This window comes from Balaenoptera musculus, chromosome 3 (genome assembly GCF_009873245.2).
Source record: "Balaenoptera musculus isolate JJ_BM4_2016_0621 chromosome 3, mBalMus1.pri.v3, whole genome shotgun sequence".
Taxonomy (NCBI): domain Eukaryota; kingdom Metazoa; phylum Chordata; class Mammalia; order Artiodactyla; family Balaenopteridae; genus Balaenoptera; species Balaenoptera musculus.
Genome location: NC_045787.1, coordinates 145797677 through 145824904, shown reverse-complemented (window position 1 = coordinate 145824904; position 27228 = coordinate 145797677). Strand labels below are relative to the sequence as shown.

At 47.4% G+C, this 27228-nt stretch overlaps 1 protein-coding gene across 1 annotated transcript in view; it reads left to right on the top strand.

Moving 5' to 3' along the window:
- The window catches only part of STK10 (serine/threonine kinase 10), a 120104-nt gene that overhangs the window by 28234 nt on the left and 64642 nt on the right, over positions 1 to 27228 (top strand). The window contains exon 3 of the mRNA XM_036847984.1: positions 23690 to 23737. Coding sequence (XP_036703879.1) covers positions 23690 to 23737 — 48 coding nt within the window. The remainder of the gene's footprint in view (positions 1 to 23689; positions 23738 to 27228) is intronic.

Here is a 27228-nt window from a genome sequence, read left to right as displayed (position 1 = left end):
GATCTTTTTTTTTTTGGCTGTGTTGGGTCTTCATTTGTGTGTGAGGGCTTCCTCTAGTTGCGGCAAGTGGGGGCCACTCTTCATCGCGGTGCACGGGCCTCTCACTATCGTGGCCTCTCTTGTTGCGGAGCACAGGCTCCAGACACGCAGGCTTAGCAGTTGTGGCTCACGGGCCTAGTTGCTCCGCGGCATGTGGGATCTTCCCAGACCAGGGCTTGAACCCGTGTCCCCTGCATTAGCAGGCAGACTCTCAACCACTGCGCCACCAGGGAAGCCCCTGCACTTGATCTTTTAATAGATCAGTGGTTCTCAAACTACAGCCTCTCGGACCAGTAGTATCAGCAGTAGCACTTGGGACCTTGTTTGAAATGCAAAATATTAGGTCCCAGCCCAGACCTGCTGAATCAGAATCTCTAGAATAGGGCCCAGCCATCTGTGTTTTTTTTTGTTGTTGTTGTTTTGTTTTTTTTAAAGTTGTATTGGAGTATAGTTGATTTACAATGTTGTGTAGCCATCTGTTTTAAGGAGCTTTCTAGGTGACTCTGATGCTTGTTGAAGTTTGAGAACTGTTGCTTTAGGTAATAGGGACCCAGTGGCAGTCTCACAGGGAGAGACACAAATTTTGCGTTTTAGAAAGAAATCAGGTCTGAGGGGGCAAGAGTGAAAGCACCGAGACTGACCAGGAAGTGGTAAGAATAGACTAGGCCAGAAGTCCAAGGATGTGAGATGGGAACATCATTTGGTCAGGAAAGGATTCAGAGAAAGGAACATTTGAACTGGATCTCGAAGGATGCATAGCTCTCCAAGGGATGAGAGAAGGAGAGGCAGTCTGAGGGACAGCATGTACAGAAGTGTGTGGAAGGGAGGAGTCTCATTCTGAGATATAAGGTTGAAGGTGCGCCAACTTTTTGGTTCTTGCCTTCTGTGTGATGATTCTTGGCCCCATCTTGTGGCCAGGCCAGGCCTTCTGTGCGGCTCCAGGAGCCAGTTTTTCTGCGTGGGTGTCTTTGATAAAATCAGCCCTGGCCTGGGGTCCACTCTCAGGGGCTGGGCTTTGGGATGAGAAATTAACTGTTGCCCAAGTGTCCTGGGCCTCTTCCCCAGCCATGGCAGCCAGGGATGGACTTTCCCCAGATGGGGTGGAGGTCACTCACCAAACCACCCTACCTGCAATGTGACAAGATTAGCTCATTTTCTTCTAGAATTTGTAATCTTCGCAAAATCCTTCTAGTTTCTTATGACCACTTCTGCTTTTTTTTTTTTTAATTAATTTATTTATTTTATTATTTATTTTTGGCTGTGTTGGGTCTTCGTTTCTGTGCGAGGGCTTTCTCTAGTTGCAGCAAGCGGGGGCCACTCTTCATCGTGGTGCGCGGGCCTCTCACTGTCGCGGCCCCTCTCACTGTCGTGGCCCCTCTTGTTGCGGAGCACAGGCTCCAGATGCGCAGGCTCAGCAGTTGTGGCTCACGGGCCCAGTTGCTCCGCGGCATGTGGGATCTTCCCAGACCAGGGCTCGAACCCGTGTCCCCTGCATTGGCAGGCAGATTCTCAACCACTGCGCCACCAGGGAAGCCCCACACTTCTGCTTTTGAATATCAAATGGTGCAAGTGGGGGAAAAAAACAACCCCAAATATTCTAAACCAGCACCATCCAATAGAAATATAATGAGAGCCATATATGTAATTTAAAAAAGAAATTTTTTTTTTTTTTTTGGCCACGCTGCTCGGCTTGTGGAATCTTAGTTCCCCGACCAGGGATTGAACCCAGGCCCTTGGCAGTGAAAAATGTGGAGTCCTAACCACTGGACCGCCAGGGAGTTCCCTAAAAATTTTCTAATTGCCACATTAAAGCAAAAAGAAACTGATGAAATTAATTTAAATAATATAATTTATGTAACCTAGTATATAAAACATATTATCATTCTGACATGTCATCCATGTAAAAATTATTAATATTTTACCTTTTTTTCCTTCTAAGCCTTCAAATCCAGTATATGTTACACACTTACAGCACATCTCAATTCAGGAGCTAAATTTTCATTAGAAAATGCCTGATCTGTATTTAGATGTCATAAAATTTACAGGTGAAAAAGTAGATTCACATCCCTAGGTTGTTCCAATGTTCTTAAATGTATCCCAATAATAGAATCGAGTACCAGTTTGTTTGTTTTTTTTTTTTTTTTTTTTTTTTTTAAAGCTTTTTTTTTTTTTTTAATTAATTAATTAATTAATTTTATTTTTTTTGGCTGTGTTGGGTCTTCGTTTCTGTGCGAGGGCTTTCTCTAGTTGTGGCAAGTGGGGGCCACTCTTCATCACGGTGCGAGGGCCTCTCACTGTCGCGGCCTCTCTTGTTGCGGAGCACAGGCTCCAGACGCGCAGGCTCAGTAATTGTGGCTCACGGGCCCATTTGCTCCGTGGCATGTGGGATCTTCCCAGACCAGGGCTCGAACCCGTGTCCCCTGCATTGGCAGGCAGATTCTCAACCACTGCGCCACCAGGGAAGCCCGAGTACCAGTGTTTAAACTTAAATTAATTAAAAGTGAATAAAATGATACATGTTGTTCTACAGTAGCCACATTTCAAGTGCTCAATAGCCACATGTGTTTAGTGGCTCCTGCATTAGACAGTGTAGACAATGCAGCTCTGGATGTACACCAGGCCCTCCACGTAAGTGAATGTGGGAAACCCTGGGCTGAACTCATGAATTTCCTTTGGTTTATAACTGCCCCTCCCCATAACAATCCCATCCCCCCGACCCCCACCCCTAGCCCTGAGCCAGATTTTGCCCTCTGGGAAAGTCTTTCAAGGGTTAGGTCTCTTTTCCTACACGTCTTATGGGAGTGAGACAGAGACAGAGTAACATGATGGTAAATGTTTAACAATAAACTCTCTGGGAACAACAGCCCTGGTTTATAGCATCTGCCAGTTTCTGTGGTGTATTCCCACCATGGTCAATTTCAAGCTAAGACAAAATGTCACTAACACAGAGTTGGGAAGAGATGTGGTAGCACTCCATGATGAAGTTATTCCTGCCATACAGATACGATAGATGTAAATAACTTTAAGAGTAGAGAGAACACTAGAATGTGCTAAAATAATTAGGGAAGCGATGAGTTTTGAGTGTTTATCATCTTTGTTGTTTTTAATTCAATTTTTAAAATAATAAGGTTACATAACAATTTTAAACAATGGTTATGTTACCAGCTTACAAAAATTCCTGAAAATTTAACAATCAGTCCTCACAAGCCAGTGAAAGCTGGCTCTGGCACACCTCTGGAGCCACACCAGAGGAGTGTTGACTAAACCACAGAATGCTACAGCTGGATGTCATGCAGCCAACATCTCATTTGAAAGATGAGACAACTGCAGACCAGAGAGGGTCCGGAATTTACCCAAAGTCACACAGTGAATTAGTCACAAGCCCAGACATACAGATGTCAGAAACTGTGGATGAGAGGCCCTACTCATGTCACACTGCCCTATGAACAGCCCTTCCACAGCTCTCCAGAATACATTCCAAACCCGTTACCTGGTACACAGGCTAATTATAGTCCATCTGTCAGTATCTTCCCAGGCCTCTCTTCTCCAGCTGTTCTAAGCTACTTGCAGGTGGTACCTCCAGGCCTTTGTTCGTCTAGTGCCTTCTTCCAGGCAGGCCCTCCGCACTGTCATCTGCAGAGTCAGCAGGAGCATCGCTCCTTCCATGAGACCTTTTAAATTCTTCCCTGGTACCTCTAGGTGGAACTTACCTCCTCTTCCTCTTCTCTCTGCTCCTTAGTTTTCTCTTCTCCTACCAGTCACATTTTAGTGCCTCTGTGTCTTGGTGTCTCCCTCCTCCGGTAGACAGGACCCTGCCTTTGCTCCCCCAGGGCTGGTCCAGAGCAGGGGAAGGAGTGGAGGTCCAGGCAGACCCCCTCCCCTTTTGGGGCCAGCCCTGCCCTGGGGGGACTGAAGGCAGTGGGGCACCTGCAGCCCACAGACCATACCCTGGGGCCGACATTGCCCTTGCTTTTTTTTTTTTTTAAAACATCTTTATTGGAGTATAATTGCTTTACAGTGTTGTGTTAGTTTCTGCTGTATAACAGAGTGAATCAGCTATATGTATACATATATCCCCATATCCCCTCCCTCTTGTGCCTCCCTCCCACCCTCCCTATCCCACCCCTCTAGGTGGTCACAAAGCACAAAGCTGACCTCCCTGTGCTAGGCAGCTAAAACATAGGCAGAACACTCTATGATATAAATCACAGCAAGATCCTTTTTGACCCACCTCCTAGAGAAATGGAAATAAAAACAAAAATAAACAGATGGGACCTAATGAAACTTAAAACGTTTTGCACAGCAAAGGAAACCATAAACAAGACAAAAAGACAACCCTCAGAACGGGAGAAAATATTTGCAAATGAAGCAACTGACAAAGGATTAATCTCCAAAATATACAAGCAGCTCATGCAGCTCAATATCAAAAAAACAAACAACCCAATCCAAAAATGGGCAGAAGACCTAAATAGACATTTCTCCAAAGAAGACATGCAGATGGCCAACAAACTCATGAAAGGATGCGCTTGCTTTTGACCAAAGCAATTCTCCAGCTATTGGTAGCTTGCAGGGAGGAAAGGAGGAATCTTCCTGCCTCTGAAGCTCTTCCTTTCTGCTGAATCTGGCTGAGAAGTGAAGGTGGCTGTGGAGTCCTGCTTTGCAGGCTGTGAGGATTTTGAAAGCTCCTTCTGATTGGTTCCTGACCCCTCATTGCCCTCAGCCTTTTTGACAGGACAGCAAACCCTATGTCTTGATCTGTTACCTATTCACCCCGGGACTTCTGGCTCCTATCTCTAGAAGCTTGGGTCATAGTGGGGGAATTAAGCCTGCAGCCCTGTCAGACCATAGGGTTCTCCATTTATTCATGTAAACAAGTGTCTGTTGAATTCCTTCTTTGTGCCCAGCCCAGTTCAAGCCCTGAGGATACAGATCGGCCAGGTCCCGGGCCTCACTGGGCTCAGAGTCTTGTGGTAGAAGCAGATGATATGGAAGCGAATGAAGAAGTAAATGAGAGGACTTCAGCAAGTGATAAGTGTGTGAAAGAAAAATAAACCGGGAAATGGGATAGAGGTTCCCAGGGTAGGGTCAGGAACAGGTGCTTTAAATAGGATGGATAGGGAAGGCCTTTCTCGTGAGGTGACCTTTTAGCTGAGGCCCCAAAGGAAGGATGCAGGGCAGACCTGCAGAAAATTCGGAGGTGGAAAGTTCTAGGTAAAGGGAATAGGAAGTGCAAAGGCCCTGAGGCAGGAGCCAGTGAAGCCTCTAAAGGACCAGACAAAAGTTGTTGTGGCTGGAGGATGGCAAAGGAAGAGAGGCAGAGAACCATATGAAAGGAGACCAGATTGTCATGGCCTGCTGTGTGCTAGGCTCTGTTCTAGGGACTGGGGATTCAGTAGTGAACAAGAGTTACAATTCTCGTGCTCATGGAGCTTACAGTCTGGTGGGGAAGACGGCCACTAAGCACAGAAACACATAATTCAGGTAACGATAAGGACCATGATGGATATGAAATCAGAGATGTGGCTAGGGACAGGGCAAGCCACCTTCTGTGCATGGTCAGCAGGAGGCCTCTCTGAGGAGGTGACATTTGAGAAGGACCCAGTCAAGGGAGGGTCAAGGGGACAGCAAGTGCAAGGGCCCTGAGGTGAGAGCGTGCTTACTGCATTCAAAGGCAACGAGGGGCTGGTGTGCCTGGGATGGGGTGGGGGTGGTAGGAGATGGGGTCAGGGAGGTAGGGGTGGTGGTCTTATTGTAGGTGTTGGGAAACCTCTAGGAGGTTTCAAGCAGTCCAGCATCTGCCCTCTTCCTCGGCCATTAATCTGATTAGTTTCTGAGTCCCTTTGATTCTTCTCCATGTCTGTCTCATGCATTGTCTTCCCTACCCTGCAGTGGAGGAACTGGGACAAGTCCTGGCTCGTAACACCAGTTGAGATCTTAGCTAACCTCTGAGTCTCTAGCTCTTTATCCCTAAAATGGGGATGATGGTAGCAAAACCTATCCCATGGTAAGGATTAAGTGAGGTTGGGCATGGGCAGCAGTGTCTGGCACAAAGTGGGTGCTTAGTTAATGCCATTGCTTCTCTCTCCCCTCCTCTCACAGTCCTTTCATTCCATTCCCACTACACCCTCACCCCCTGGTTTGTGGCAGCCTCTTCTCTTCTGGCTTTTCTGCCTTTCACCTGATGAACCTACCCGAGGCTTCGCTGTGATCCATGTCACCCCCAGACAGTAAGAAAGGTGATGTCAGGGTGGATGAAGGAATCAGCACAGGGTGAGGAAAGCCCTTTCACGTGCACACAGCCAGGCCTGGCCACCACCCCTGGAGCCCTGGCACAGGAAAAGTTCAGAAGTCCCTCTGCCCCCAAGTTTTGTCTGGGCAGAAAGTTTTGCACAAGTTTATCTGCCCAGGAATCTCTTTGCTGACTACCAAACAAAGCATTGACTCCTTTGCTTGCATGGAAGGCGTCCACAGTTGGAAAGCCTCCCTGGATTTTCCCCCCAGGTATGAACTTGTCATTCTCGAAGCTAAAGAGCTGTAATATTTATGTAACACTGTCGGTAGGGCTGCCTCTCCCAAACCTCATTCATTCTCCTACCTCTGGAATAGTTAATATTTTTTTAAGGTGACTCACTTTTTAGAAATTAACTACATTAATTGAAAAAGAAAATTCCGTCTCATTACCCGAAATGGAAAATTAGGACCCACTTGCCGTAAATGGAAATAAAAGAAAATAAACCACTTCTGTTCCATCCTGGCACAATCCCTTTGCCTGCCAGAGCCCTCAGCCCAGGACCTGTGCTCCCTGTTAGGAGGAAGGTTGTCACCACGGGTCTCTTTAGCGCTTGGCAGTGACGGGGCTTGGCAGGAAGGACAAGCACGGTGGAGGAACTCCTCTCCCCCGGTGCCGTGCAGCGCCCCAGTCTCAGGACCTCTGCCTGGGGATGCGCCCAGGCCAGGGGTGTTTGGGTCTGGCCAAGCCTGGAAGGCCAGAGGTTGGGGACGGTCCTCTTAGGACTGAGGTGGGCAGGCTTGTCCAGGGACACTCAGGGGCCAGAGGCTAGGTTTGGACCCACCTCTCCTGACCCGAAGGCCAGTGGTCTTGCTCACCCAGCTCACGTCTCAACTCTCATTGTCTACACCTGGGCTTTCCCAGCATTCTTAGCTGTGGAATCCTCCTCTGTTGAAATCTTCACGGAAGTCCTGTGGCCACAGAGAAAATAGCAGCTGCCCTAAGCTGGGCAGGCCTCCTGTCACCCTCAGCCCCCCACTCCCATGGTGGTCCCCAGAGTAGCTTCCAAGTCTTTTGGACTCTGTTTGGTCTGCATCAGGGTTTGGGTCATTTACTGTGTGGCGGGGAGCTGTCCTGTACGTTGTAGGATGTTTAGCAATGTCCCTGCCTCTACCCACTAGATGCCAGCAGAACCCCCATCTCCCCACTCAGTGTGACAACCATAAACGTCTCCAGATGTTGCCAGATGTCCCCTGGGGGACAAAACCGCCCTCGGTTGAGAACTACGTGTCTCTGCCACTCATGGCCTCTTGTTGGGAGGAGGAGGGTGTCTGCTAGAACGGGCCTACAGACACATTTTGTTTGGCACACGAGATGGTTTTAGAAATTTGCTGCTAGCATTTGTCAGAAGATGGCACATAAAGTTCTGGCCTTTAGACTTTTCTTGAACAACCTGGAGATGTGGCAGCAGTTGCCTGGGGCTGAGCAGCAACAGCCCCTTGGGTGGAGATTTGCTCTCTGATTAGCCTCAGACCTCACTACTCCCTGCAGTCCCCAATACTCAGCCAAAGGGCTGTATGTTATTGGTGTGTGCCACTGTTTTTCATTTTTTTAAAAAAAATTTTATTTTATTGAAGTATAGTTGATTTACAATGTTGTGTTAATTTCTGCTGTACAGCAAAGTGATTTACGTTCTTCTTCATACTCTTTTCCATTCTGGTTTATCACAGGATGTTGAATATAGTTCCCTGTGCTATACAGTAGGACCTTGTTGTTTATCCATCCTATACATACTAGTTTGCATCTGCTAATACCAATCTCCCAATTCTTCCTTCCCCCTTGGCAACCACAAGTCTGTTCTCTATATCTGCCACTGTTTTTCTTTCTTTTTTTTTTTTTTCTTAAAGTAGAATTGAGAGGATATATTTCTCATTCCCATGTCTCTATTGAAACTGAGGAAAGTGCAGATAAGCAAGAGGACTGTGCTCTTAGAAAAGTGTGCAAGATGACATTTTTTCATACAGGCAGAGCTGCTTTGCCCCGTAAGTTAGCTCCTCAGACCTGGTGGCATTTAAGCCAGGACTCCTGGCCTAGGGAATGCAAAAATAGGTTTGTAAGGCGGCTGGGAATTTCCTGTACGTATATACCAAGTTTGTTTATGTGTGTGTGTGTGGGTGTGAGAGAGAGAGAAACTGAAGGAGTGACTGTAGGCTTTTCAGAGTGTGACTTCTTGTCAGAAAGTGAACATTCTACAAAGAGGAAGTGCAGGGCCCTGGGTCACAGAGCAGGGCGTGGGTGGGAGGGCCCCGCTGTCCACAAGTGTTCATATGACTACATGTCACTGGCCAGGGTTTCTGTGGCTTGTTACCTTGGGCTCAGAGGCTAGCTGTTGGTCACTGACAGAGATTGCATATCTGGCCTTAAAAAATACCAGAACTATAAGGAGAATGTGACATTAGAAAGTCACTAACCGCGCTGTGTGCATTTAGAAAGTCACTCAGCGTGGCAGAAGGAGCGCTGGCCTGGATGGAATCAGGGGACCTGAGATCTTCCCAGATCTGGGACCAACCCTCTGTGACCCTAGGAAGCACTGTCCCTTCCCTGCACCTCTGCTTCCTGGCCCCTAATGCCAGGGCCTTGGAAGGGATGATCTCAAGGAGGCCTTTTGGCCTGAGTCGGCTCAGTTTGTCCTAGCCTAGGTATCTCTCAAATCCTGAACTCCGGGTTCGTGGTCAGCTGTGTGGCCTGTGGTGGCCCTTCTCCGCAGTATTGTGGGCCAGGACCTCTTCCCATGGGCTCTGGGGTCCTGGTGCCCCTGGGCTTCCCTGGCGTTCACTGACTCCTGCTGTCCTTCTGGATTAGGCCTGTAGGGGCATCCACTCTGGGGACACACACGCACATCCATAATAGCACTTTGTGAAGCACTTGAAATTCTGTGCAGCCCTCTCAGTCCTCTGGGGTAAGTGTATTGTTACTTCTTACCGCTTCTGTTGTACAGATAGAGTGCCTTGAGGCTCAGGGTGGGGAAGCAGGTACAGAAGCTTGTGACTTCTTGGCCCAGAGGGTAAATCAGGAGGCGGGGTGGGGGGGGGTGGGGGTGGGGGCGGTGGGGGGGTGGGGTGGGGTGGGGGTGGGGGCGGGGGGCGGTGAAGGTGAGAGGGAAGAGTCAGCAAAAGAACACAAATAGCTGGCCTTTGCTGGGAACTTTCTCTGTGCTGGGCCCTTTTGTGATTATCTTGCCGAATCCTCACAATTCTATGGGATTGAGATGTTGTCACCCCCATTTTATGGATGTGAAGACTGAGGGTCAGAGACAGTGTCTCAGGGCTCACATCCAGGTTCCAACTCAGATCAGCCTGGCTCCCACCTCTGCGGTGCACCCCACGCCCCCCGGGTGCCAGCCCACACAGTCTGTGCCCCCCTCCTCCACTTGAGGACCCCGTTGTCCCGCAGACCATTTTCTGGCAGTGTCTGGTGGGGAGGGGCCTGTGGCTCGAGGATCCATCCAGCTTCTACCTTGGGTGCGGTGGCCTGTCAGCTACTAGCAGGTAGAATGGCAGTAGAATGGTGTAGCTTTGGATGGACAGGCCGGGATAATGTGGGGTTTTGCCTGGAATCCTGCTGTTGGAATGGCCGGGCCGGGGTCTCTGTGTCACATTCACAGGAGCGAGGGTGACTCTGTGGTCTGGGGATTTGCCTGCCGTGTTCCCAGGCATTTAGTTCAGCACCTGACCCCATCAGCCAGCGGTCATCCCCTCTGTGGCACTCCTGTGTGCTCCTCCCATCGCCACTCACCGCCCCCCACCCGCTGCCCCAGCTTCACTCACACCCTCGTTCCTTCGGTCCATCAAGCAGTGGCTTTGGAGTCAGCTGGACCTGGGTTGGAATCTTGCTGCCTCTGTGCTGCTGTGTGACCCCAGACACATCTCTGAGCCTCAGTTTCCCCATCTGGACATGAAGGGTGATGACACTGATCTCGCAGCTGTTGGCCCAGGATTAGAAACCCAGCTCATCCCAGCTCGCAAGACAGTAGGAGCCCCGTGCCAGGCACCCAGCTGACAGGTCACGTGTGTTTTTCAAAGTCTAGATTGGCAGATAACCGTGTAAACCCGGTCCACAGGCTGTACCTAAGGCAGACTTTTTCTAGTGTTTTGCAATAGTGTGGCCCTTTGTAAGCTGGTGTTTTTCATATAGGAATCCAAGTGTTTGGCTTGGCTTGAAGCAGCTCTCGCCACAGGGGCCCATATTCCCTTGCGGCATCTATGAGCTGGGCTGAGGGTTGCTACCCCATAGACGGCCACCTGCTCTCCCATCTGCCCTCACCCCCACCCTGGCCGCTTCCCTGCATTTATACCCTGTCTGGCCCTGATGGGAACAGATAATCCCAGTCCTGGGCAGGCAAAGTGGGGAAACAGAGGGATGAGCCGGGGGCTGAGGGGCTGTCTTCTGTCTTCCTTGGATAGCGAGGGCCACTTCTTCCTTCCTGGCTGTGTCCCTCCTGGTCTCTGTCTCAGGAGCCCTCAGACTTGTGTCATCACTGATGGAACCTTCAATACTCGCCACTGTGGCAATCTCTGCATCCCCGTCGTGATCACTCCTTCCTGTGTCTGGTGTTCCACATCCGCGATCTCATGTGACTGGACCCCCCTCCCCGGAGCACGTGGGGCAGCCATTATTCATTCATTCATGCGTTCACTCACTGACTCACTCATGCATTCATTTGTTCATCAACAAATGTTTCCAGAGCACCAACTGTGTGCCAGGCACTGTTTTAGTTGCTGAAGGCACAGACATAAAGCCCTGCCCTCTGGGAATTTACATTCTTTGGGGCAGCGGGGGTGGGGAGGCAGAGGATGGACAGAATAAGACTGTAGAGTGTATGGGCAAATAGATGCTTAGACTTGCCCAAGGCGCCCAGTGTTTTTGCCCTGCTCTCTGCTACTCTCAGATTGTTCCTTCAACCTTTCATGGGCAGCCACTGGCGCTGGGGGCTTGTCTCTGGGTGTGGGCTGGTCATTTCAGTTTCCCACGTGGATACAGCCTCTGGTGTTACTAACGGTTGGAGCACACTTGCCGAGTGCCGGGTCCTGAGCCGTGGGCTTTCCCCAAGTCATCCCATTGCTCACTACCCAGGTGGCAGATCCTATAGTTCCCCACACTTTATACATGAGCAAGCCGAGGCTCACATCTCTGCGCTTGTTCCGAGGTCTTTCCTTGTCCAAGGTTAGTCAGTGTCAGGGCTGGAATTGGAACCCAGGTGTATCTGACTCCAGAGTCAAAACCCGGGGCTCACCTTATTTACTCAGGTGTTTTGGTTCCTTGGAGACTTTGTCTCTTGGGTAATAAGTCAAGGAAGACTGGGGGTTGCCCTTGGGGATGTAATAGGACACGAACACCCTGCACCATCTTCCCTGCTCTGTGAGCAGCTCAGCGCTGGCTCTGCCTGCCATGCCCACCTCTCCACATCGCCACCCCTCTCCCCTTGGTTTCAAATCCTACTTGTCCCTCGAGGACCATCTCACATGCCACAAACCTTTAACGATTTTAGTTGAAAATGCCGTTTCCTACCAGTCAGGCAGGCCTTGCAGCTGTGTGTCTGTATTTCCTGTGACCCTGGTCACTCCTAGTCTTGTGGATTTGTGAGTCCATCTAATGAGGGGCATGGCCCTGGACCATTCCTCTCTATGGCGGCACGAGCCCTGCCACCCCTGGCTTTAGGTAATGGTGGCCAGACAGACAGATGGTCAAATAGATGAAAAATGTCTGTGCAGAGAACTGCTTGTGTCTCCCCTAGGGGCTGAAAATCCAGTTTGCATCTGCCTGAAGTCTGGTTCCAGCCCTGATTTCCTGGTGTGATGAGGAGAGTGGCGATGGTGATAATCATCATAGTGATGACAGTGACTGTCGTCTGTCACCCTCTGGCGAGGTGCCAGGCACTGTGCTTGTTGTTTTCACATGTGGTATCTCATTTACTCCCCTCAGGACCCCATCACGGTTGGAATGTGTTGTCCCCATTTTACAGATGAGCAAATAGAGGCTCAGAGAGGTGAAGCATGTTGCCTAAAGACACACAGTGGCAGCATTTGGACTCAAGCTCAGAGGACGGCACACTTGGATGTGGAGCCATCTCGGTCTCCTCATCTAGTAATCCTCCCCGCAGGGGTTGTGGCAGAGGTGCCATAGAATGTGCCAGACAGGCTTAGAGGCTCCCTGTTGCCTTGGTAGGACCCCATCCCCTCCCCTTTGGAACCCCAAGGTTATCCCTTGTGCCCTTCCTTCCTGCCAGGGGGCACTCAGTTCCCACAGTCTCGAGGGGAGCCCAGATTCCTTCCTCGGACTCTCTGTGACGTGGTGGGTGGAGCTGGAGGCGGAGGAGCAAGGCCCGGCGTTCTTGGGAGGCCTTGTGGGTGAGGGCTGCCCCGCTCAATGGCCGCATTGTTTGGCCTGGAGCTCAGAGGTGTGGAGGTTCTGGGACTCCACCTACGGGGACTGGCTGCTGAGAAGCTGGAGACATTTTTGTGTTCACTGTTGTGTTTTTTGGGGGGGGGGCCTTCTTTCTACAGGTCTCTGTTGAGTGACCAGAAGCCTCTGTCTTCTGCGCTGATGGGGTGTCCCCGTGCCCAGGAGACATTGCCTGTCAGGGTAGGGAGACCTGGGAAGGAAGGGGTGATTGCAGCACCTACCCCTCCTACCCCAAGAAGAAACAAGCCTGGAGAGGGAAAGGAGCTTGCCTGTGGCTGCACATTTCAGCAATCTTTGCATCTTAGAGTCAGACAGACCTGGATTTATACCCTCGTTCTCTCACCTAGGAACTGAGTGGCTTTGGGGAAGCCCTTTCCCCATCAAACCTCAGTTTCCCCATCTGTAAAATAGACATAAGTATAACTGCTCACAGGAGTAAGTAAAGGAATGCCTGTAGAATGCTTAGCACTCTAAGGTATGCATTAGGCACTCAGTAATGGTAGCCATCATCTCTATTCTCTTGGGTGGCAGAAGAGGGAGGGACTGGCTTGCTTTTGTCCAGCTTTCTTTGCAGAATCAGCTGTGTTAGTCTGTGTTGGCTGTTTTGCCCTGATTTCTGGGCATCTCAAAGCCACTGAAATGTTTCATTCATATTTCTTCATTCTTCATAAATTCATTCAGTGAACACTTACTATTCACATACCAGGTCCAGGCTCTGATAATGGATGATATGAATGGACTTTTATAAATATTAACTGCTTATTCAATGATAAAGTGATGTCCATCACCTTGGACCCTCAAATGTCAGTGTTGAAAATGACCTTACAGATGTTAAAAGCTTCATTTTCCAGGTAGGAAAACTGAGGCTCAAAGCAGGAAAGTGGTTCTGACAGCACTGTCACAGAAGGACAGGGGCAGATCTGGGACTATGTCCAGACCTATAGAAGAGGTTTAATTTTATTTAATTTTACTTCCAGGACTGTTGCCAACATTTATTTATTGAGCCCCTTCTGTGTACCCAGTACTCCTGCCGGCCTCAGGAAGGGCCAGGGAAAGGAGGGGACCCAGGCCCCGAGCACCGTGTGGTCTCCAGAGTATGGCTTGAGAGTCCCTCAGTTGTCCCCTGTGGACGGTCGGGCTGTGGCAGTGCTGACCCGTCCTGCTACTTGGCCCTGCTGCCTGTGGGCTGTACACGTTAATGTCTAAAACCCTGTGGGTGGTCCAGGCCCTCTCTTCTCTGGGCTGTGACATCCTGGCTCCCTTATCTCTGGGTGAGCGAGCTCACTTGGTGTGTGTGAGCTGACCAGTGGGGCCCAGTGAGGGCTGGAGCAGGGAGACAGAGGGGCCTTTTCTTCCACCACCTGGGGGCTGTGTCTCGAGCTTGTGGCTTCCTTCTTGAGGCACAAGGAAGGGAGGATGGGGTCACTAGGTCTCTTCCATCAGGGAGACAAACAGAGCTGACTTGGCACCCAAATACGTCCCAGTTCAGGTCCTGGCTCTGATACTTACTATTTATGTGACCTTAATCTCTTTGAACCTCAGTTTCCTCATATGTAAAATGGGAATAAAGTATCACCAAATGCTGATAATAATTGGTAACATTTATCAAGCATTTACTTACTGTGTGCCAGGTAATGTTCTAAGTGCCAGGCATCCATTATCCTGTTTAATCCTCCCAAAAACCCCATGAGGTAGAGGCATTTTTTAGGATACCCACTTCAAATGGTGCGTGTAAGATAATCCATGCAAAGGGGCCTGGCACAGAATAAACTCTCGATTCCTGTTAAATGTCATGGGTGGGGAAACTGAGACTGACCCGGGTTAACTGACCAGGCAACTGCTTACGTCCTGAGGAGGCTGAGGGTGTGGAGTGAGATTATATGGGGGAAGCAGTGCACAGGTGGTGTTTTCTGTGTGTGTTATTTAGAAGAGTGGAAATCAGCTTGGCATGGCACTGTGGGGTCAGTGTTTAGTCCTGAAGAGTCGATCAGGTAGAGAAGAGATTTTAAATTCTGGCTCTCTCAGTCCTAAGGAGTATTGAGCTGATTCTTCATTTGCAACAGCTGCAAAGAAGTTTTTTTATAGTAACCAGTCCCAGGGCAACTCTGAGAGGACACTGGTCTGAGAGGGAAGAGAGTACTTCTTGATTTGAGCTGTGCAGGTGCAGTGCTAAATTCCCATGGCTAAAATAGTACAGGAACAGGGTAGGTGCCTAATAAATGCATGAATGAATGAATGGATGAATGATAGGAGGGGTGATGTGGCCTGCCAGGATCATGTAGCAAGACCGTGACCCTTATGCTACACCATGACAGCTGCTTAATCTAAACTGATAGGGGATCGAGGTAAACACAGGTTTCCAGTTTCCTTTGGCCTCCAGCCAGAGTGGAAAGCCAGCAGGACTGCAGGCTGTCCCCTGTCGGGCACCCTCTGAACATGTTTATGGGCTGAGGTCTCCAGGGAAACAAAGAGCTCATAAGTACAAAGGCAAAAATATTTACTATCTGGTTCCTTACAGAAAAACTTTGGTGACCCTTGATCTAGAAAATGGAGATTATTACTGTCTTCATCTTATAGAACTGTGTGAGGATTAAATGAGAGACTGTGAATAAAGGGCCTGGGACAGGGCTTGGCACATAGTGTCAGCAGTTTTCTGAGCTGAAAAGCACTTGGGTCATATTTTCAGAGCCCACGGTCTCTTGCCCTGGGAGCCTTCCCCCAGGTACTGGCAACCACTAATCTCCTTTCTGTCTCTATGGATTTGCCTATTCTGGGCATTTCATACAAATGGAATCACATAATATGTGGCCTTTTGTGTCTGACTTTTTTCACTTAGCATAATGTTTTCAAGGTTCATTCATATGTATCAGTGCTTCATTCCTTTTTATGACTGAATAATATTCCATTGTATGGATATGCCATATTTTATTTTTCCATTCATCTCTTGATGTATACTTGGGTTGTTTCCATCTTTTAGCTATTGTGAGTAATGCTGCTCTGAACATTGGTATACAGACATCTGTTTGATACTCTGCTTTTAGTTCTTTTGGGTATATACCCAGAAGTGGAATGCCAGTTCATAAGGCAATTCCATTTTTAATTTTTTAATTCTAGTTTTAATTTTGAGGAACTGCCATACTCGCTTCCACAGTGGCCACACCATTTTACATACACTGGGTTCCCATTTCTGTACATCCTTGCCAACACTTGTTATTTTCTGTTTTTTTTTTTTTTTTAAATAGCCAGCCTAATGGATGTAAAGTGATATCTAACTGTGGTTTTGACTTGCATTTCCCTAATTAGTAATGCTGAGCATCTTTTCATGCATTTATTGCCCATTTGTATACCTGTAAATGTCTGTTCAAGTATTTTGCCCAATTTTTTTGTTTGTTATTGAGTTGAAAGAGTTCTTTATATATTCTTGATATTAGTCCCTTATCAGATATATGATTTGCAAGTAGTTTCTCCCATTCTGTGGGTTGCTTTTTCACTCTGTTGATAGTGTCCTTTGATGTCCAAAAGTTATCAAATTTGATGAAGTCCAGTTTATTTATTTTTTGTTGTTGTTGCCTGTGCTTTTGGTGTCATAACCAGGAAATCATGGCTAAATTCAATGTCATGAAGCTTTTCCCCCATTTTTTTCTTCTAAGAGTTTTGTAGTTTTACCTCTTACATTTATGTCTTTGATCCATTTTTAGTAAATTTTTGTATATGGTGTAAGGTAAGGGACCATCCTCATTCTCTTGCATATGGGTAATTCAGTTTTCCCAACAAAATTTGTTGAAAAGACTGTCCTTTTCCCATTGAATTGTCTTGACACCTTTGTTGAAAATCATTTGACTGCATATGCAAGGGTTTATTTCTGGGATCTCCTTCCATTGGTCTATATGTTTTTATGCTAGTACCTCACTGTTTTGATTATTGTAGCTTTGTAGTAAGTTTTGAAATCAAGAAATGTGAGACTTCCAACTTGCCATTCTGACAGGTGGGAAGTGATATCTCATTGTGGTTTTGATTTGCATTTCCCTGATGATTAGTGATGTTGCGCATCTTTTCATGTGCTTGTTGGCCATCCATATGTCTTCTTTGGAAAAATGTTTATTCAGATCCTCTGCCCATTTTTTAATCAGGTTGTTTGGTTTTTTTGTCATTGAGCTGTATGAATTCTTTATATATTTTGAATATTAACCCCTTTTTGGGTATATGGTTTGCAAATATCTTCTCCCATTCAGTAGATTGCCTTTTTATTTTGTTGATGGTTTCCTTTGCTGTGCAGATGCTTTATAGTTTGATGTAGTCCCATTTGTTTATTTTTGCTTTTGTTGCCATTACCTTTGGAGTCAGATCAAAAAAATATATTGCTAAGACTAGTGTCAAGACCGATGTCCACCTGTGTTTTCTCCTACGAGGTTTATGGTTTCTGGTCTAACATTCAAGTCTTTAATCTATTTTGAGTTGATTTTTATGTACAGTGTAAGATAGTGGGTTCAGTTTCATTCTTTTGCATGTAGCTATCTAGTTCTCCCAACACCATTTATTGAAGAGACCATCCTTTCCCCATTGTATATTCTTGCCTCCTTTGTTGTAGATTAATTGGCCATAATATACATGGGTTCATTTCTGGGCTCTCTATTCTGTTCCACTGATTTGTATGTCTGCTTTTATGCTGATACCAAACTGTTTTGATTAGTATAGCTTTTGTAATATAGTCTGAAATCAGGAAGTATAATGCCTCCAGCTTTGTCCTTTCTCAAGATTGTTTTGGCTATTTGGGATCTTTTGTGGAGTGAATATGTTGTTAATTGTCTTGGATATGTATCTAGGAGGGGAATTGTATGGATCATATTGTAATGCCACGTTTAACATTTTAAACTGTTAACATTTAGACTGTTTTCCAAAGTGCCTGCATCATTTTACTTTCCTACTGTGGGTGTATGAGGGTTCCTATTTGTCCATATTCCTGTCAACACTTACCATTGTCCATCTTTTTGATTCTAGGCATCCTAGCAGGCATGAAGTGGTATCTCATTGTGGCTTGGATTAACCTTTCCCTAATGACCAGTCATAGTGAGCATCTTTTCATGTGCTTATTGGCCATTTCTATATCTTTTTTGGAGAAACATCTATTCAAATCCTTTACCTATTTTTGAATAGGGTTATTTGTCCTTTTATTGTTTTATTTTAAGAATTCTTTATATATTCTGGATACTAGCCTGTTGTCAAATATATGATGTGCAGACATTTTTCCCATTCTGTGGGTTGTTTTTTCACTCTTTTGATAGTGTCCATTGACGCACAGAAGCTTTTAGTGTTGATGAAGTCCAGTGTATCTGTTTTTTCTTTTATTGCTTGTGCTTTTGGTGTCACTTCTACCCACCTGATCTTCATCATGCCCCTTGATACACACACACTCAAAGACCCTCAAATCTTTTTTTTAAAGATGAGAGGGTATTTAAATAATTATATTTATACTTATTTTTAGAAAAATACTCATTGAAATACTCCTCTGTTTCAATCTGACCATCTCTAATAAGGCAAATCCCTAAAGCCTCTTTGCCAATACCCAGGGCTTCTCAAACCATCATTTGGTAAAGGCTTACCAGGATGATCTTACATCCTCCCCAAGCCCCTAGCTCCTTGGTTAGAGGCAAGAAGTAAAGAAACACTGATGATGAAGTCAGGTTAATTAAGGACATAAAAGAATGGTAATTCCGCCAGTTTGTCCCCAAGATTTCTGTACCACCATCTTACATTATGTTTTTGCTAGGCGGAGGAGAGATGTGACTCCAGGGTCTAGACCTCTTGCTCTTTTGCGAATTCCTATAGAGCAGTGGTTCTTAAAGTATAGTCGGGGGGAGAAGCAGCAACATCCCTGGGGCATTTGTTCAAAATACAGATTCTTGGACCCTCCCCCAGACCTACTGAATCAGAAACTCTGGGGTGGGGCCCGATTATCTGTGTTTTATCAAGCTCTCCAGCTCCAGGCTGGGTTAACCACTGTGGCCACAGATTCTGGGTAATTATAGTCACGATGTGCCTGCACCATTCACCTCTGTCTGCGTCTGCCTCTGCCTGTGGTCTTAGGGCAGGGACCTGTGTGAATCGTCCTGGGTCCCCAGGCTTGTCATAGACTAGGAGCTCAGGTAGTGTTTGTTGATCAAATGCTTCTTTCGTGGCCCCCGCTTTGCCTAGCAGTGTGAGCCCTTTGGTAGTCTCTCAGTTGATAGTTGTTGACGAGTTAAGCTGATCACAAACCTCCCTTCACCAGATCCTGGGAAAAACCTGGGTCACAAGCTGCTTGCTGCCCTCTCGAGGAAGAGTGATGGATGAGCCTCTGATGGGTTCTAGGAGTCGGTCCTTGGTACTGGGAGCTGTTGGATTTTGGGCTTGGTGAGGGCTTAGAGGCCATCAGCTTTGTACCCAGGAACCCTGGATCCTGAGGAGCCTCCTTTCATCACAGGATGCCCTGGGCATGGTCCTGCTGGGGCCTTCATCGTGGATGGGCACAACCCCATCCCCCTTCAGATGAATAGATGCGTCTATAGCCATGGGTGATTTCAGGCCAGTACTTTCCATTAAAAAAAAGAGTACTTCTAATATAAAATTTTATGTTACATATTAGTTGAATAAAATATGGAAAATACATGAAAGTACAGGACAGCGGTAATCCTTCTGTGGGTATTGAGGTATGTTTCTTTTTTTTTTAACTCAAAATAGTCTTCTATTTATTCTTTCAATCACATCAGATGATAGTATCTTAATTCCATGCAATTTTTTTACTCCTATTTGTCAATTAGGGCTTTTAATGTTACAAGTAATCAAAAGGAAACAAATGCAAACAGTTTTAAACAAAAAAATAATTGAATTGAATTGCATTGCTCATAAAACTGTAAAGTCCATAGATAGGGAAAGCTTTGGGTTTGCTTTGATTTTGTACCTTCAGCTTGGCAAAGACCCAGTTTCTTTTCCTCTTCAGGTGTGACAGATATTTTTTTCTCCTAAGGCTATTCTCTTTTCTAAGTAGGCATATTTAGTAATTTCCTAAGGCATCAAGATGATTATTTTCTTTTTATTTACTGTTTTTATTGCATTTATTGAGATTATTATTTCATTAATTAAACCTCATGCATTTCTGTAAAAGCCCTGAGAAGTTTATAATATAAGCCCCCTGTGACCCTACCACTGACAAGCTGAAAGGTAAAGTGTTAAGATCCATGTAATGGAACCCAGTGAGAACCATGTCATGAAAGGGACATTTGTTTTTTTTTTGGCATCACATAAAAGGCACCAAGACGTGAAGCTTTTTAAACCAAAAGGACAAAAAAAAGCAACTTTAAAAAAAAAAGAAGAAAAATCAGACTTTATTTTGCCACATGTGAGAGTACAGTTGGGCAGAATTACAAAAAGTTAATTAATGGAACATCACTCTGATTAACTCCGAACAAGGACTGCTGTTTCAAAAAAAAGCTTCACAGTTTGAAGTGTGGGTTACAGCAGTGGTCCCCAACCTTTTTGGCACCAGGGACCAGTTTCGTGGAAGACGATTTTTCCATGGACTGGGGTGGGGGGGGTGGGAAGGTTTCAGGATGATTCAAGCGCATTACATTTTTTGTGCCTTTATTTCTGTTATTATATCAGCTCTACCTCACATCATCAGGCATTAGATCCCAGGGGTAGGGGACGCCTGTGTTACAGGGCAGTCATCTCCTAAAGATACTTCTCGGGGTCCATATGCAAATTGTGAAGTATTATAGGTTTAATCCTGGCATAGAATGAAAAGTCGGTACATTTATTCATGGGAATAAAACCAAAGCTAAGCTCAGAGCTTCCTAGCAGCCAAGGCAAAATAATAATAATAATAAGTAAAAAAATACGGGAAGGGCAAGGGGTCATGGAGCTCTCGAATTGCAGAAGAGGAAGCAAACCAGAATGGCACAATGCTCAAGCTTTCCTAGTGCTGGCGTCGGAGAGGAGGGGTCATGGGGGACCTTGAGTAAGGATGTTGTGTAAGGGACAGTTTCACTGAAAGATGCAGGAACTGCCTGGGTTTGACCACTTCTCATACTGACTTTTGATACGGGCAACGGGTGTGTTGATGAACTGTAGTTCTGGGAAGGCATATTTTTGTAGGAAGCCTAAATAACATGGTCTAAGTGTGACACTTTCTGGTGATTTCCTTTGCTAGATTCGACAAGTGCGTATTAGTTGGTGTGGCTTTTGTGTTGGGCATGTCATTGACTGTCTTGATGATGTTGGAGGGAGAGAAGATTAGTGCCATTTTACAGACGAAGAAATTGAGGCTCAGGGACATTAAGTGGCTTACCCAGGGTCACATAGCTAATTAAGAGGCACTACCACTTTTTTTTTTTTTTTTTTTTAAGATGTGGATATTTAATGGAATAGCAAATTTTATATTTTGCCAATTTTTTTTTTTTTATTAATTAATTAATTTACTTATTTATTTTTAGCTGTGTTGGGTCTTCGTTTCTGTGCGATTGCTTTCTCTAGTTGGGGCGAGCGGGGGCCACTCTTCATCGCGGTGCGCGGGCCTCTCACTATCGCGGCCTCTCTTGTTGCAGAGCACAGGCTCCAGACACGCAGGCTCAGTAGTTGTGGCTCACGGGCCCAGCCGCTCCGCGGCATGTGGGATCCTCCCAGACCAGGGCTCGAACCCGTGTCCCCTGCATTGGCAGGCAGATTCTCAACCACTGCGCCACCAGGGAAGCCCCCACTTTTTTTTTTTTAACATCTTTATTGCAGTATAATTGTTTTACAATGGTGTGTTAGTTTCTGCTTTATAACAAAGTGAATCAGTTATACATATACATATGTTCCCATATCTCTTCCCTCTTGCATGTCCCTCCCTCCCACCCTCCCTATCCCACCCCTCTAGGTGGTCACAAAGCACAGAGCTGATCTCCCTGTGCTATGCGACTGCTTCCCACTAGCTATCTATTTTACATTTGGTAGTGTATATATGTCCATGCCACTCTCTCACTTTGTCACAGCTTACCCTTCCCCCTCCCCATATCCTCAAGTCCGTTCTCTAGTAGGTCTGTGTCTTTATTCCCGTCTGAGGCACTACCACCTTTTCCTCTTCAGCTGCCCCCTGTTAGAGGAGGGAGTGGCTGAGCCTGTCCTGGGTCTGCTCTGTGTGAGGCTCAGGCTTGTTGCTTTATAAATACCACCTCATCCAATCATTACAGTAGTTCTGGGGGCATCCATAGTATTATCCCATTTTGCAGAGAGGTAGGTCATTGCCAAGGCCGCACAGATAGTAGCGGGTGAAGAGCAGGGGTTCCCAACCTGGGTCTGGTGGTGGGACTTCAGGGCGTGCAAGAAGTCAGTGGAATTACACACAAACATTTGTTGTATTTGCATTTTCTGTGTGAGAGGAGAGAGGGTGGCTTTCATGGGGTCTCAAAGGACAACACGAAAACCAAAAAAGCCTGAACCTCTGAGCTCAAGGAAGGAATCATAGGAATAGCTCATACTGACTGAGCCTCACCCGTCGCCCGGCAAGGCCCGGATGACTTTGTCACTCCTGTGGGGTTTGGGCGTGTATCCCACCATCTTACAGGCCACTTAACTAGTAAGTGGCCTGCTTGGTGACTAAATTTGGCTTCTTTTCCGCCACTGCCTCTTGTAGCTGGGTTTTTTCTAGCAATTAACAGGATTTGGGGTTCTCTTTTGTGGAGCTGAGGATTATTAAAAGGCAGAATGATACACTGAGCTTCGAGAGGTCAATGCCTGTGTCCAGGTCACCCTGACCCCTGGGAACAAGCCTGGTTGGTTGGTGGTTGGTTAAATGAACAGATGAATGAGTGAGTGAGTGGGAGAAAGAAGTACCACTTCCTCGTGTTCTGGGTTGCAGGACATTAATCCATCTCTGATGACTTTTATTTAGGACGACAGTCACCAAAGTGGTAGAGAGGTAGTCTGGGGGAGCTGGGGTCAGGCCTGATGTTCCGATGGCCAGGCAGGACCAGAGTGACCGTAGGAGCGTCAGAGGCCAGGTCTTTCCTCCCCGGCAGGGGTGGTGTGTGAGTGGGTGGGTGCCCCTTGCGTCGCTCCCTCCCATGGCGAGTAGCCTTGCACAGCGTGTGGCAGGCCTGCCTGCTGTCCTGGGCTGGGAGGGCGGTGGCAGTCTCGCTACCCCCCTGGTCCCAGTATCTCTGGTGTCCCTGGCCCAGCTTAAAGCCCCCTGCTTGACCTCCTTTGGTTTCTTGCCCCCAGGGGTGTCCTTCCCCTAAATATACTCAGAGCTGGGGCCCAGCTAAGAGGAATAGCATAGCAGCCCCATTTTATAGCTGAGAAAACGGGCTCACACGATTGAAGTGACTTGCCCGAGGTCACAACTAGTGAGCCGTGGGTTTGGGACTTGGGTCCAGCCATGCATCACCACATCCTCATATTTACATTGCCAGGAAGCCTCTGAAAGGTCGGCCACAAGCTTAGAGGCCTCATTGAAACTTTAAGGCTATTTCTCCGTCCTCTGGCTGGAGAGCTGCTCTGGCCCAGCTGGGGTCATGGGCTGAGGTTTTCTTTTCTATTTAGAGCGACGAGCCTTCTTGACCGCCCTGCAGGCACTGTGTCTGCCTCTGCTGAACTTGATTGGAGGGACTTTACAACAAGCAGGGGCCGGGAGCCCGGAGCTGGAGGAGATGCCGGGAGTGCCTTAAAGTTTGTGTCACTTTCTGCCTTCCCCACCCACCTCTATCCGCACTTTAAAAAACAGAGAAAGCATCTTCTCATATATGATAGGAGCCCAGAGTGGGGCAGGAAGTGTGGCGATGGGAGTGGACCAGAGAGGGAGGGCCTGTGTCAATACCCACGGCACTTTTTACTCTAATTGCCCTTTTCCATCCGCCGCGCTGGGCTGGGAGCCTCTTGAAGGCCTAGATCTGGTGGTTCTCTCAGGCTCCTGCTCATTGTTACTTTGCCTTGTATTTTCTGCAGATCATGATCGAGTTCTGTCCTGGGGGAGCTGTGGACGCCATCATGCTGGTGAGTTTTTTGCTTTTTGTTTTTTTCTTGCGGCGGCAATGCGGGATCTTAGTTCCCCGACCAGGGATCAAACCTGTGCCCCCTGCAGTGGAAGCATGGAGTCCTAACCACTGGCCCGCCAGGGAAGCCCCCTGAGTGAGTCTTCCTTGATGCATTGCAGTGGTGCTGGGGTTGGCGCTGCTTAGGACTGGTGTCCATCACTCCTCTGCCCCAGTAATGCCCGTGGCCTGTTTGAGTACCTCCCCACTCTGTCCCCTTTTGGGAGCAGGGGCTGGGTTACTGGAGAGGATGCAGGACACTTGGAAGACCAACACTTCCTGTTCAAAAAGCCATGTGACCTTGAGCGGGTCATTCGCTCCCTCAAGCCCTCGGCATAAGACAGGTGTGGTGCCCCCTTGCCGGACCCCACAGTACTCTTAGGAGGTGAAAATGAGACACCTGAGGGAGGTTCTTTGTAAAGTGGGGATCCCCACCCATTCTATAAGAGCTCAGTGGGGGAATTGTTGTTCTAGGCAAGCTTGAGCAGTAACAAAAAATATGTTAGTAATCACCTCTATTTTTTGAATGGCCACTATATGCCAGAGATTGTGGTAGCTGCTTTCATGTATATTATCCTCATGTATAAAATCAGAAAGAGCATCTCTGTTTTATTGACCAGACTGATGCTTAGAGAGGTTAAGGAGCTCGCCCAGAGTCACACAACAGAGCTGAGATGTGAACCCAGGTCTGGGGGATGCTGTTCCTAATTGCTGCCCGCCCTGCATTATCCTTTGCTTTTGCCAGCCTGGTGAGCAGTGAGTGAGGAGAGGTTGAGAGTCTTGGGCCCAGAAGGTTGAATAACATGTCCGGGATCCTGGGGCAGTTCGGGAGAGGAGAGGCCCTCAGTATAACATAGCACCATTCAGCCATGTTTTTATTGTGAAGAGGGTGTTTTCCCCCTCAGTTTATCTCAGGTATGTCTCAAATTTATGGCAGCCCTTTCCCATCCTGAGCTATAGAACGCTGGCCTTCCTTGCAGAGCCTCTTGCCACTCCCAGAGTTCCCAGGTGGGTAATGACAGTGGGGAACAGGATACGGGCACTTGTGATATGGCCCTTGGGTGTGCCTTCTCCCAGCAGAGATTGCCTTTGAAGATTTTCATTGTTCTGGGTAGAATCTGACAACATAAAAATGGTGGTCTTGTATGAGTTGAGATGCTCTAGGTTATAAGGGCTATTCAAACTGGTTTAGGAAAAAAAAAGTGGGGGATGTGGGAGGGGGAATTTATTTGCACTAATAACTGAAAAGTTTAAGAGTGTCAGGCTTCAGGTGCAGCTTGAGCTAGGGGTTTTAAAAACATTGTTGTAAGAACTTGGTTTCCTTCTCCAACTCTTGGCCCTACTTTCCTCTGTGTTGGCCCCATTCTCATGCTGATTTTCTGTTCTTGGTGACAAGATGGCTGTGGGAGCTCCAGCCATCACATCAGAATTCCAAATAGCAGAATAGAAGAAGGGAGGGTAGGACAGGTCCACAAAAACACATCCCACTGCCACTCTTTTAAGGAGACATCACAGAAGCCCCACATGACACCTCCATTTTCATCTCACTGGCTAGAAGATAGTAACACATAGCTGTAAGGAAGGCTGACAAATGTGGTCTTCTGGCTGGTTGGCCGTATGTTTGGATGTTTAAAAAAGAGGGGAGAATGGGAACCAACTAGCAGCCTGCCTCTCCCGATTTGCCGCTTAGCTGAATGAGACCTGGGGGAGGATATCAGAGAGGGAAGAGGCATTGATGAGTCCCAGGTCCTTGAGCTCATTCACAGCTGGGGAGTCACCCCAGGCTGTTGCTCAGCCATCAGGCAAACTCACCCTGGGCTCTCTGTCTCACTTCTCCTGGTGGAACCGACTGCTCCAGCCCCAAGTGGTTTGCTCCTTTTTGGTGGCAGCAGTTAAAGGAAAAGTGCCATCACCATTTTAGAAATCAAGGTGGGAGAAGAGAAGCTGGGACAGGGAGAGCCAGGTTCTGGCTGCAGCTCTGTGGTCAGGGGTTGACTCTCCCGCAGATGCCCGCCCTGCTCAGAGGGCCTTTCTGCCCTAGGTTGCCTCCCATCGCCTTGCAGAGTTGTGCAAAGTGATGAGCCTGGGCTTGGGGTCCAGGCTTCCTGAGGTCCATCCCAGGTTCCTTGGCTTGGTAGCTGTGGGGTGCTGGGCTGTCTCCTTTACGGCATGGGAAGAACATGCACGTGGCACATCACCACATGGCCATCTTAGTTTGTTCTGATCCTGTTGGCCACGCCTTGTTAGCTGCTAAACATTTTGGCTCTCAGCCCTCCTGAAGAACAGTAGGGTAAGGGGCAGGTCTGGATGTGATTTCAAAGGGGACTTAGACTCATTTGCAATGTTGCAACTTCTTTTATTAAGAAGAAAGTATTCATGTACTGCTGTGTAATCAAAAATTCATCTTAAAAATTTATCATACTGTATGATTCCAATTATATGCCTTTCTAGAAAAAGATGAAACTATAGGGACAGGAATCAAATTAGTGATTGCTTTGGGGCTGGAATGGGGGTGAAAGGGGCACAGGGGAATTTTGGGAAGTGATGGAAATATGTATTCTATTAATAAATTGTGGTGCTGTTTTTGTGACTACATACATTTGCCAAAGTTCATAGAACTCTATACCCAAAAAAGGTGAATATTACTGTATGTAAATTATATCTCAATAAGCTGAACTTTAAAAATGTGTCTTGTCTATCTACCTCACTGGATTATTGTAAAGATTAAATGAAATAATGTACCCAAATCCTTATCCCTGTGCCTAGTGCATTGTAAAGGCTCCAAAAATGGTGGCGTTGAGATCACGATCATCACATCATCACTTTGATTTTTCCTGTTTTATTTATGTAAGTAAATCAGACATGAGCCAGACTCATTTTTGACATTTAAAAAATTTGCTGCAGATAATCTGACATAATCTCAGGACCAGCGTAACAGCGATCACCTTTTATTGACTATACTCCATGCTGAGAAGTTAACATGCTTTATCTCTGGAGCCCTGCCTACATCTACCATCATACTCCCATTTTACAGACCAGGAAATGAAGATGCAGGGAGATAGAGCGACTTGCCAGAAACCACATAGCCAGTAAGAGGCAGCGCTGGGTTCAGGCGCAGTCTGTGTGGCCCTGAGGTCCCCTCAGGCTCTGAGCCTAGACCCCTGCTGGGGGAGGCGCAGGGGTTAAGGATGAGCAGTTGGGAAGGGGAGCAGTTGTGGACCCAGAGAGAGGGACCTCTGGTCCAGGAGCCCTGCTTTGGGGCCGGGCTTCCCAGGACAGTGCAGTTGGCGCCTCCACCCTGGCCCTGGCCCTGGGAAGTCAGAAGGGAGAGTGCTTCTCCAGCCAGAGGGAGGCCTCAGTGCAGTGCTCTGGCCCACCCGCCTGGGAGCCTGCAGCCTGAAGGCCCAGCAGGCAGGGCTGTGAGGCTCACCTCAGCACAGGGAGCTTGGGCGG